The 12,680-nt window shown below is 44.3% G+C and overlaps 1 protein-coding gene across 2 annotated transcripts in view; it reads right to left on the bottom strand.

Annotated features, from left to right (window-relative positions):
• The window catches only part of LOXHD1 (lipoxygenase homology PLAT domains 1), an 85,525-nt gene that overhangs the window by 17,065 nt on the left and 55,780 nt on the right, over positions 1-12,680 (bottom strand). For both annotated transcript variants that reach the window (XM_064402813.1, XM_064402814.1), the window contains 2 exons: positions 12,279-12,456; positions 6,194-6,379 (listed from right to left, as the gene is read on the bottom strand). In XM_064402813.1, coding sequence (XP_064258883.1) covers positions 6,194-6,379; positions 12,279-12,456 — 364 coding nt within the window. The remainder of the gene's footprint in view (positions 1-6,193; positions 6,380-12,278; positions 12,457-12,680) is intronic.

Below are 12,680 nucleotides of genomic sequence, written 5' to 3'. Positions count from 1 at the left end.
TGATACCTTGGCAGTATCTCTTGGTTAAGCTGTAACACCTGTAGCACACCTTTCACAGAGTCATGGAATGGTTTGAGATGGACTGGATATTAAAACTCATCCCATTCACCCCTGCCGTGGGCAGGCACACCTTCCACTATCTAAGGCTGCTCCAAGACCTGTCCAACCTGGCCTTTGACACTTCCATGGGTAAGGCAGCCACAGTTCCTCTGTGCCAGGGCCTCATAATCCTCACGGGGGTGAAATCCCTATCTTTGTGACAACACTGTTGGGCGAAAAACCCTGGCCTTGAAGAGAGAGGAAGGTGCAAGGCATATGAGAGGGGGCTCTGTGGGTCAGTGCTGGAATCTCCCAAGGTGCTGAGGCCAGATTTGGACAATTTGAAGGACTAATCAGCCATGGCACAGTTGCTGGCATGCTGCAGGTCTGCAGATTGCACCCCCACCTGGGCCCAGTCTGAGTTGTAGAATTCCATGCATGCAGAAAGAGGTGCAGGAGTTGGCATCGTCTTCCTCTGTACCGAGCCACCAACAAAACAGGGAGTGTGATGGACTCTCCTCTCCTTGGGCAGTTTTACACATCTATTTCTCGTCCTCTCACTTTTTATTTAAAGCAGAAACTCTTCAACAAATCTGCCCTGAGGAGTTTATGAGGCAACAGTACAGGGCTGAGAGGGAAGGCTTAGAAAAGCCCTTCTCCGGCCTGATAGATGAGTAAATCCTTACAAAGGGCTAAAAAAAGACAGTTCCTGAGATTTTAAAAAAATAATTTATGGTCTACAAGTGCCCCAAAGGTTTGGAATCATGTCCATGAATTGCAGAAACAGACCTCTGGAATGGCTGTGTGTTATGAGTTCAGTGCCTGGGCAATTTAACATCTGAGTCAAGACACTGCTCTTGGAAAAGGTAGTTCCTTCAGGGAGAGGCAAGGAAAACCAAGAGTATATAAACTGTTTTGACTTGAGTCCAAGTCAAAAAGGGAATAAGATACTTTCTCTTTGGAAGAGCCACCCAAAAGGAGTCACTGGGGCAGCTAGGCTATTTAAAAACTCTGCTAGACAATGTCAGAGCAGTTGGTGAATTGAGAGAAAGGCCTCGTTAAGGCAAAGAAGAAGTTTGGCTCCATAACCTTGGTATTTACTTTTGTCTTTGCTCCCACAACACAGAAAAGTCTGGTTTATCCATAATTAGACTCTTCCTGGCTCCCCTTGGTTGATGGCAACTGAGATAATCAAGAATCTGAAATTAATTGCTTTAGACAGACTGCTTATCACCTGGGTTCAAATCTACTCAGGCAGATGAGGGAACTAAGTCCAGATTTCCCATACCTCCTTGTTTCATGGAGAAAAAGGCAGCAGCAATCCAAAAACAAACAAACAAGCACCCAAAAAACCCCACCACATAAAAAAGGAGGAAAACCAGCCTTTTTCTAGGTAAATAATTCTGTTACTGAGATACTCAGAAAGTTTCAGTCATTCTTCCAGAATGGTGATTTAGTCCTTATAGCAGACTTAAAAAAAAAAATTTTAAAAATTGAGGCCTATATTTAGAAAGCCAGCATTTCTACAGACCTACAGATACTGATCTTGCATAAATGTAGAAGTAAATGAACTGAGATATGAGAAAATACATAGTGCCTATCTGACATCAGGAGATGGGGAGTCTGGAAGTGATTAAATTTGCTCAGGGAGTCTAAATATATTAGGTTGAACATCAGTATCTCAAAGTAAACAGGGGCAAGATAAAAAGACATGGAGCAAAATTAAAACTAAATTTCATTCACATCACTTTGCTGTTACCAGAATCTCACTGGTGAGATCTAAACATCTAAAAAAATCAGGAACAAGTTCCTTGAAATTGCAGTTGTGAAGTCTTTAAACTGCCTGTTTTCAAATGAGCAACAACTTCCTCCCTAATCATTTTTACTGAAGTTAGAGAAATTAGATGGGGGCTTCATTCCTCCTTTATGTCTCATACAGAGATGTCACTCAGCAGTTTTTGTGGGGAAAATGGCATTTAAAAGCATTAAAGTGGGACCATAAAACTGGTGTGCTTTTCCAGAGGATGAAAACATGGTGCTTGCAATTTAAAGACCTCCTGATAGACTTGCCATGGCAATTACTGTCTCTTCAATTCTGAATACCCCAGTGCAGTCGAATTTCAGTGAAAGGATAAACAAAAGTGGAATGAGAACTGGGAGCAAAGCCACTGCAGCAAAGCTGCACCAAGGGAGAAGGATGCTGAGCTGTGGTGCATGGCACAGTGAACACAATGGGCAAGGCATTTAAATGTGTTTTATCCTGAAATACAAGCAGGCCATTGGCATCTTGACATGACAAGGAAAAGGAAGTTTTTTGATGGTTAGTATTTCCACTAACTAACCTTGGTGGGGCATCTAATATGGTGTTTTCATTGGCCCCAAATATCAGAAGGACGTGGAGCTGCTGCAGCCAGTGCAGAGGAGGCACGGAGATGCTGCCAGGGCTGGAGCCCCTCTGCTCTGGAGCCAGCCTGGCACAGCTGGGGCTGCTCCCCTGCACAAGAGAAGGCTGCAGGGACACCTGAGAGCCCCTGCCAGGGCCTGCAGGGGCTCCAGGAGAGCTGCCCAGGCACTGGGGACAAGGCCTGCAGGGACAGCACACAGGCCATGGCTGCACTGCCAGAGGGCAGGCACAGATTTTGGGATGTTGGGCAGGAATTGGTGGCTGGGAGGGTGGGCAGGCCCTGGCCCAGGGTGCCCAGAGCAGCTGTGGCTGTCCCTGCATCCCTGGCAGTGCCCAAGGCCAGGCTGGATGGGGCTTGGAGCACCCAGGGATGGTGGAAGGTGTCCCTGCCCATGGGAGGGGGTGGGATGAAATGATTTTTAAGGTCTTTGCCATCCCAAACCATTCTGTGATTCTGTGATTGAGAGCGATAATTTGGAAGATGAGGAAAAGAGCACCAAGCATGTTCCCCTTATTCAGGACTCTAGGAGCAATGGGGTAGGCCAGCGTGAGGCCAAGCCTTCCGCAGGCCATTGGTAGAGAACCATTTAGTCCAAAAAAGCCAGAAAAGAGGTAGAGAAAGAACGATCAACATCTGAAGCCTCAGAGTAGCGGTAAATACAAACACGCTTTTATTTAATACCCAAAGTCCCTCACACATCTGACAAAAACCATACTTGACCCCTGACCCTACTACTCATTTAAAAGAAATAGAGCCAGGAATTTCTAGGCAGTGCCACAGCCAATTTATATAAATTATATATAGGGAGCAGGCATATATTCAAAGGATAGCTATATCCTGGATCTCAGCAGTAATAAATACTCTACCCACCCAACAAACTGTCATGCTGAATTGTGTGAAGTTTTAGATAGGAGATGCCTTTCACATGACTAATGCAGGAACAATGTAGACAACATATGTTATGATTTAAACAACAGTTTTCCTTCTTTCTGTGGGGAAAAGCAAGAACATTTTTGCTGAACAAAGCCTGAGCATGGTGTTTATCCAAGGCTTAAATTAACCTTGCTGTCAGACAGGTCTGGTAAGGACTAGTATTTATAAGTGGAAACCAGTGTTATGAGGAAATAAAGAAAGAGAATATGAGGCTGCCATGTGTATTTATATACATATTTTAAGTTCTAGACATCCAGCTTAGTATTTTAACTGACTTGTGGTGGTTATCTGGGTACAAGTTTTTAGCCCAGAGCAAATTCAAACTAATTGAGCCTATTTACTGCTTAGCCTAAGGCTAAACTCTGTTACCTTCCTTTGCCACTAAGCAGCTGCATACAGCCAGCAATTACCAACTTGTGTCAGCAGCATCATCAGTGGCACTGAGAAGGTGAACTGTGATCAAGGAGGAACTTGTGCAAGAAGGAAAAGGCAACAAAACCCTCCTGGATTAGCAGGATTAGCTCATCACACAGCAGGCAACAGACTCGTGGGACTCACTGCCTCAGGATGTGTGGGTGCAAATGTCTCCTGGAGGGCCTGGGCAAGACCTTGAATGAAAAAATTCACTGGAAATTATCTAATGGACACAAATGATATCCAGTTCAGGAAATGCCCTGAGCTATTCATCATGCAAAACAAAGAGGATTGTGAAAGGATTACACATGCTCGTTCGGCCTGTCCTCTTCCTCAGGCAGACAGTGATGCTGCTGCTGGGAAGAGCTGCTCAGACCCTTGATCTGATCCAGTTCCCACCTTCCTGCATCCCAGTCTGTCCATGTGCCTGAGCCCTAAGGACCAGCTCTACTCTGGTGGGTGAATTTCATCCTGTTAGCACAGCCAGTCACCAGGGAGACGTGATGCCACTTGGGGAAGAACTTTTAGCACACATTTCAGCTGGTAATAGGTTTGAAAGCAAATCTGCAAGTCCATGTTGATTTCTTGGTGCTATCAGAAGGATGTCTGAACTACTCTTGGAACAGCCAAAAAGCCTGTTTATTGAGCTAAAACTCTCATTCAATAGCCCTTTCCATATCTACATCTAAACTGCAGATCTAAGGAATTAGTGTTTTGGCAAAGTAATCAGGTGAAAGCAGCTCCCTTACTGCATTCAGCACCAGCTATATAACACAATATTATAGAGTTTAATCAACTAAATTGTGCTGTGTTGTGGGAGTGATAAATATGAGCTCAGAGCTTGCAGTGTCTGGGAATAAACAATCATGTTAGGTGGATGTATCTCCCATATTTCACTGCAGACAGAACCTGCCATTAGATGTGTTTTTTCTCCCTCTCAAAAACTTTCCAATGGGAAAGTCTAATCCCGAGATAGCATCTTTTATTACTAGAGCATGACATGCAGCCTTCCCCATCTGCCACTACTTGGAGTAGTTGAGAGGATGGTGGCCAGGTCACATCAATACTGGCATGAAACCCATCCCAGCCATAAACCAGCTGCCTCAGTACAACCAGGTAATGATCAGGTGGTCCCTTTGCCATCCCTCCCCAGACTGTGACAAATATTGCTGCTAAACAGCTTTGTTAATAGTGGCTCAGGTGTGAGCCTGTGTCTGTAGCTATGATATTTTATGAAAAATCCTTTCCTAGGATTTTTCCTGTCCTGAGGAGCTGAGACCCTCAGGAAAGAAATGTAAACAATAACTATCAGCTGCTGTGGAATTCAACAGGTGCATCTTCCATTGGTCCATGTGGATTGTTTTCAGTTAGTGACCAATCACAGCCGCCTGTGCCAAGGCTGTGAGCAGTCACAGGATTTTGTTATGCATTTCTATTCTATTCTTGTTCTCTGTAGCCTTCTGATCTTTCTTCTCTCTCTGTTCTTTAGTATAATTTTAATGTAGTATTTTAATATAATATAGAACATAATAAATCAACCTTCTGAGAAAAATAGAGTCAATCCTCATGTCCCCACACTTAGAACATTCACTGCAACATGTGTGAGCTGTGGAGCTTCACCTTTGGGCTGCAGCAAGGGCTGGCCACCAGTGAGCAAGCCATGGCTAATGCAATATAATCCCTTTTGCATGTAGATGGGATGGGATGGGATGTCACCACAGCAGTGTTAGTGATGCATTTGTTACAAGATACCACTTGGTGCCTGAATGGCAGCACAAATGACTATGACAGTCATACTCTGCTCTGCTGTTTGTGACACCAGTCAGGGTGTCCAGCAGCAGGGAAGTGTCAGAACTTCTCTCAGCAGCATGCTGCGTGCTCACTGGCTGATGCAGTGATCTTAATAAAGCCAGACACAGATCTTTATTTCTTTCTTCGGAGGCTGGATGTGTTGTGCCAGGCTACACTTCCCTGTGTGTTAGTGTCAGGCTGAGAATATTAAATTGCTTTGGGAGCACCATGCTGGCCTGTGTGAGAGGTGTGGATGGAGTCAGTGTGCTGGGACAACAGGTTGGGTGGCTTTGCTCTATGGGAGGCATCTCCAGTGCTGCAGAAGTGGCTGTAAGCTCAGGCTGAAGCTGGGGACCTGCTGCAGCAGGTGCTGCACCAGCAGCCAGGGAGAGGGTCACCCTGAAGGGTGTCCAGACAGGGGAGCTGGGACGCCAGCCCCTGGATCTGGGTAAAAAATTAAAATTAAAAAATCAATCTGGGTAAAATGACCCAGGTAGTTTTCCCAACCTGAAGCAGAGCTGAGGACTCTGCCTTCAGCCTGCCTTGTGTCTGTGTGCTTCCTCAAGAGAGAGCATCCCAAACTCTCCCACCACCCCTGCCACTGCCCTGACCTTTGTTGTCATGCCAGATCCGCACTTTGCAGAGGTCTCCCAGGCTCAGCATTTCAGAGAAGCTGAATTCATCCATCTGGTTCCTCTCAAACTTGTTAGACTTGTTGGACTCCTTCAGAGGCAGGGTGCCACTGTCCCCATACTCCCCAAACAGGATCAAGGACACGTTGGCGTCGGTGCCTGCTCCTGGAAGAAGAGAGCAGAGAAAAATGCCACGGGTTACCCTGCCACCTTGGGCTGACCCCCAGCCCCCAGCTGCATGGAGAGGCAGCAAAAGCAGGCTGGAAGAGGCTGCAGGGTGCTCATGTTTCTCTGGATTTGTGCAGGATCCTGCAGAGAGGACAATTGGCTCTTCCAGTCCATCCCACAAATGCAGCTGGATGTTTTGTCCTGGCACTTGATGTGCAGTGACTGTGGTGGTGGCAGTGCAGTGGGAAGCAGAAATTTCTGTTCCTGATGGAGGACTGCCCATCAAAACACTCTACAGGGGATATCAGGGTAGTAACTCCCATTATTCCAAGGCAGCTTGGGAAGTAAAGTGGCTTACCCACAGAATCCAGCAGTCCTCTGAGGAGTGTTAAAGAACATACTTTATAACTTTTCTAGCCACAAAGTGGTGTCCTGGGCTTCCCACTGAAGCACAGTCCCTTTTCAACACTCAGTCATTCCCTCCTGCAGTCCCACAACTTCTCCAAGCAATTATGGCACTCAGGTTCCTTCATCTGGGGTCTGTCTCCTCCTGCTCTCGCTGTGTTAGATGGTACAGGGATTTCAGAGCTACACATAGATCATCAACCCAGCCACTGTGGCATCTCATGGCCCACTTCATAACAGATCTTCCTTCTATATTGCATTTTGTCAAAATATTGACCATGCAGCAGTTAATGGAAAATGTCCCAGTTTCTCATGCAACAGTTTGCCCTACCACCTTCCACATTCTTATTAGGCATATGCTAGGAAATTAAAAAATTTCCAAGATGATCTTTATTACCTGATACTGAGTGTCATTTGTCCTTTTACTGTCCATATTTTGCCAAAGAAAACAGCCATGCTGTTTTCATGACTTTTGGGAAGTTCAAGACCAAACCACCACCTGCAGTGACCTTACATTTTAGCTGCTAGTGTTACATTTTCACCTGGCACTATTTATAGTTCCACCAAAGTGATTGCATTTTAATTTTGACACTGTAATATAAAAGCAGATTCATGGAGAGAAATAAGATCACACATGGGCAGTCAGTCATTGCTGTGTCAGAACCAGGGCCCTTAAATTTTGGAAAACCAGACCATCAAGCGCAAATCTGCCTTACAAAGAAGCTCAGCATCTGCTGCCCTCGTTTGGATAGCCCAGCTTTGAAAGTCTAACCTCCTGCCAGGCCCTTTCTTACACAAGTGTATCACAAATCCACTTTGAGCCACATAGGCAGTATTTCCCACAGCTCCATTCAAATGCAGAGACAAAGTTAGGGGGACTGTAAAGTTCTGGAGAAAGGTCCCACTTCTGCAGGATTATGACTTGAATACAGAAGTGAGGAAGAAATCATAACTGTTCTTATGTAAGGAGTGGAAAAAAATGCTAGAAGAAAAAAGGGAGGAAAAGAATCATACAGAGGGAAGGCAAAGCAACATGTGTCCATGTGAGAAGCTGCCCATGTTAATTTGGGGCTAATTTTCAACAGTTCCCTAGGAAGGGTTTAAGTAGGAAGAGAAAGCATCAGGGATCCAGGCAGTTCATCTGGCAGTACTTTTTATGACCCCAAAGCTTGCTGAGGTGAGGAACAAAGCAAACTGAAGTCCCTTTCCTTGCAAGGAGCAGGTTCCTAATTAATGCCAGGTCTCAAAAAGCACAGAACCAACTGTTTCTTAGCAAAACCATCCCTGCAGGAAGAAGCTTATGAAGGTCTCATGCTGTGACATTTCCCTCACAAGCAATTAGCAGGAGATGGGAAAGTAAAAAACAGAAATGTTAAATCAATGTACATTTCACTTATTTGGGTCTCTGATTTTTTTTTTTTGTTGATGTTGTTGTTGTTGCCAGTTCCAGGAAACTGTCAGGCACATTTAGGGACTGTAAAAAACTCGACAAATAAAGAGGTGAAGGTACTGTGGTTGTACCAGCCCTAACTGATGATGAATGCTCAAGGATTGATTCTGAGCTCTGCAGAACTGAGCTGGACTTCATCATCAACGCCCTAAACAATGGCAGAGCATTTCCTCAGCAGGTTTCCAGCTAAGGGTAGATTTGTGTGAGTGACTGACATGCTGAAGGCCAGAATTCCAGCCCAGATGGACCTTGAGAAACCTGAGGACTGGGCAAGGAGAAATCGCATGTTATCCAGCAAGGAGAAATGCCAAGTCCTCTGTCTGAGTTGGAACAAACCTTGCACGTGCTGGGAAGCTGAAGATGTCCCAAAGTTTACAGCAGTACCCTTCATATTCTGATTGGATCCAAGCTAGCAGGAACTTTCCAGAGCTCAGAGCTCAGTTTGAATTCCTGGGTTGTGTCAAGACCCTGAGAAGAGCTTGGAGGGTGGATACTGAGAGCAGCAAGAGCTGGGACACACCACTGTGAGGAGAAGCCCTGAGGGAGCTGGGCACAAGGGCCCCATGTGCAGGGACAGGAGTGATGATGACAGGGCCATGTACTGTGTCACATCACACCCTCTGGGGTTTCCTGCTGTCAGGATGACCCCAGAGTCCCTTTTTCCCAGCCCACTGGCAAAAGAAAGAGTCGGGATTCTTGGCTCTGGTTCACAAGGTTATTTATTATCTATTATCTAAAATATTTTTTCTCAGACCCGCAGAGGTCTGATCTGCAGGTCTGCCAAGAGCACACTGCCCACCCCTGGGCTGGTGTTGTGTTTTTATACTAAAATCTACATGTACTTTATTTACAATTATTTTCCAATACCTATCACCTATGTTTGACAGTCTACTTCTACTCTAGACCAATCTAAATGTGCCACCATCACCAAGAAGATGGAGGCTAGGAAGAAGAAAGAAGGACAGGGAATGCCCAAATTCCTCCATCTTGGAACTCCAAACCCCTGTTCTAAAAATTCCAAAATTCTACTTTTCACCCTGTGACAACTACTATTATGCTACTTAAACTTTTGTGACTTGTAATTCTTCATACAAAGTTGGTAATTTGCTCCACGTGTCAAAATCCAAGCACAGGTGCCTTTGGCTGCATGCCAGGGTTTCAGAGCTCCCTGCCAGGGGCTCGTGCCATCCAGGACAGTCAGAGAGACATCCTGGGTTCCTACAATACCCCAAAAAGCCAAAGCCACAGGTTGCTGGGGGTGCTCAGGCTGTGAATGAGGAAAAAACAAGTTTTTTAGGAATATGGACAGGTCTGGGTGCAGATGCCTGAGGAGGTGGTGGCATCATCACCGTCCTGGAGTTGTCCAGTGTTTGGCTGGGAACTCTTAGCTGGCAACAGTCCTCTGAGCAGGAAAATGGGTGAAATAACCTCCAGAGGACCCTTTAAACAAAAATCTCTATGATTATATGATTCCTACTGAGCAGATGCTTCATTTTTAAACAAACTCTGGGCTTGAGTCACAGCATTCTGAGGCCAAAGAATGTCTTTCTTTTTACATAAAAAAGACCTATATAAGGCACTATGAGCTGCCACCAACTGTCCTAAATTATGTAATTTGTAGGTTGGAACTGAGTTGACAACATCCTAATTAATCTTATAACAGCAGAGATAAGAACCTTCTGTTTCATTAATGCTTGGAAAATGAGAAAGCAGTATTTATTCACTCTCCATCTTTATTGCATTAACATGTATATGATGTCTGCATAGAAAAAGTAAATTTAACCAGCCAAAAGACATTTTTGTGCCTCAGAAAGAGCCATCAGGTGGTCTGCCTCTATTGCATCTGTGTCCATGGGTCCTGCCTTGAAGAAAATCAGACTGTGCTTTACATCTGAGATCAAAACCTTAGTTTTAACCAAAGATTACCCATCTGCCTTGGGAGGTGTATGCCCTAACAACCTCCTCTTATCTATGTGCAATCTGAGAGTCATCTGAGGTACTGCTGGTGGTGAAAAGAGGTGATTTGAGCTTTTCAGGAGCAGAGCTGTTCCCTGTTGCAAACTCTGTAGGTTAAATTTTCACTGGGGCAGAGTGACTTTGCAAAAGACAAACGGTAACTCAAAGGTTTCCATGAGGAAAATGTAAAACAATGCTGTTGTTAAACATGTGTGTGTGGTGGAGAGGAAATAGCTTATGCTTTCTAGTTTGCTGCAGAATCTTCTTTGTGGGATTAGTTTTCCCTAACTATAGCCATCTAACCTAATTTAATAACAAAATCTCTGTCTGAATCTGATGAAGAAAAACTCAATAGTCAGAGACCCTCAGGATAGTTATCTGGACCACTGATGAAGACTTCTCTCCCAGATGAATTGACCAGACACAGTCTAGACTAGCGGGAACTAAAACCAAAAATATGATTTTTCAGAGATTGGCAAATGGATGCGATTATTTTGCCTGCTTTTTTTATTTTTTTTTTTTTTAATTTTGGTGATTCTTATGAACTGAAAAGTTGAAAGCCATTGCAAAGAAAAGCTTTATACCTAGAAATAAACATATTTCATTCCAGCCCTTGTGCAGTGTGGCTGCTCCTTGACAATGTCAGTGTGGCAGGAGATGATATAACATGTTTAAACATCACCAAGGATAAAATGTCTTTCTTCCTGAATTGGTCCAACCAGGAGTAATTGTGGAATACATAATGATCAAAAGGGGAGATGGTTCATGACTTGCACCTGCTTTAGATAAGCTGGATGAAGTTCAGCATTATGTCAGTGAGCTGTGTGATCTAATCACAAACACACTCTCTGAAACTCTCTGTAATCTGCTCTTCCCTACTGGTTGTCTCTGTTCATAATGAAATAAAATGTTTCTTCATTAATACCTGTCATCCTTCATTCAGTGGGAAGGGCAGATCTGTCTGCTGCTGCTGTCATTTTCTGCTCTCCTCTCACTTCTATTTCCATCACCTTTGTGAGTTAGGGCTGGTTTTCACAAAAAAGGTCACAGAAAGATCTACCATTATATTAAATGGATGGCCAGATACATAAACAAATATTTCTCTCTCTCTCTCTCTCTCTCTCTCTCTCTCTCTCTCTCTCTCTCTCTCTCTCTCTTTTGTGTTTTGTATTTCAGTACCTGTTTTTCAGACTAGCAACTGGCAGAGAAGATAGATAACAAGTGGTGAGGTGGCATGAAGATGCTCTGCCAGAGAAATTTTGATATTCTTAGATCAAACCTTAGAAGCTGCATAAATTACTGCTGATAAAACCGGGGGAAAAAACCCCACAAAACAACAAAGGAATAAAGAAAAGTTATTTAGAAGTCAGCAGATGGTTATGTGCACTGGTGTGACAGAATCTCACTGGAGGAAGACACCTTTGAAAGAGGGTGTCTTCAAGACCATGTCTGGCTTGCCCCATCTTGGCACTACTCACTTAAATGTGGCAGCAGATTTCATCCAGCAGCCTGACAAAGTTTCCCATGAAAAGAGGCAGTGATCCCAGGAAATTACATTGAAATCCCATTTCTTGGCTCTGGAAGCTCTTTCTGTATACTCTGTTCCACCTCTTCTATCTGGTGTGCATTTAGGAATGGTTTTTTTTTCACAGCCTGAGATAAATGGTCTCAAAACACTTTGGAAAGATGGGTGAATTATTGCTGCCTGCTTTAGGCAAGGCAGACAGTGCTGACTGAAAACCTGAAGCACACCAGCTCTGACCCTACATGGATGGACCTGACCGAAAAAGAAAAATGTGGCTGCTGACCTCTGCAGCTTGGTCTGGTAATAGTTTCTGTTGGGGTGTCTTCAGAGGAATCAAAGGGCAGTCAGACCTGGGCCTTGTGTCTAAATATGTTATTCTCACAGCTCAGATGAGAATGAGTCTCTCAGACACTGCCACAGTGAACAGCCAGTCAAAAAGGCTGTATTCCAGATAAATGATGTTTTTTGAAATGTAATTTCAAATGAAGCAGATTTTTCCCCCATTGTTAAAAAACAAACTTCGTACTAGAAAACTCATAAAATATCCAGCAAGGACCAACCTCCAATGTCACTGGTTTTAACCTGAAGAGTGTATGTGGTGTCCTCCATCATCTGCTCGTCGTTTATGACAGCTGGCATCTCACATACCAGGCTTCCTGTGGCATTTTTCAGCTTGGACAGCCAATCCCCATAGGTAAATGTGGCCACTTCTTGATTAGTAAGGTTCCTCAGGGTGATCTGTGAAGAGCCAAAATGGTGGGAAAAAACTTAACATTTGAATGAGGGCAAATGCTAAATTTATAAAATGCATGATGTGGTAGGATGTGGGGAGAGCTTGGCCATAGCTCCAGAGCCCACACTGAACTCTTCTGGGATAAATGGAGTTCCCTCCTATGGACAATATTTGCTGTGGGGGTTTGTCCTGAGAAATGGTCTTGACAGTATTCTAATGCTTTTCCAAC

Source organism: Passer domesticus, chromosome Z (genome assembly GCF_036417665.1).
Source record: "Passer domesticus isolate bPasDom1 chromosome Z, bPasDom1.hap1, whole genome shotgun sequence".
NCBI classification, from domain to species: Eukaryota; Metazoa; Chordata; class Aves; order Passeriformes; family Passeridae; genus Passer; species Passer domesticus.
This window is presented reverse-complemented; position numbering and strand designations above follow the sequence as displayed.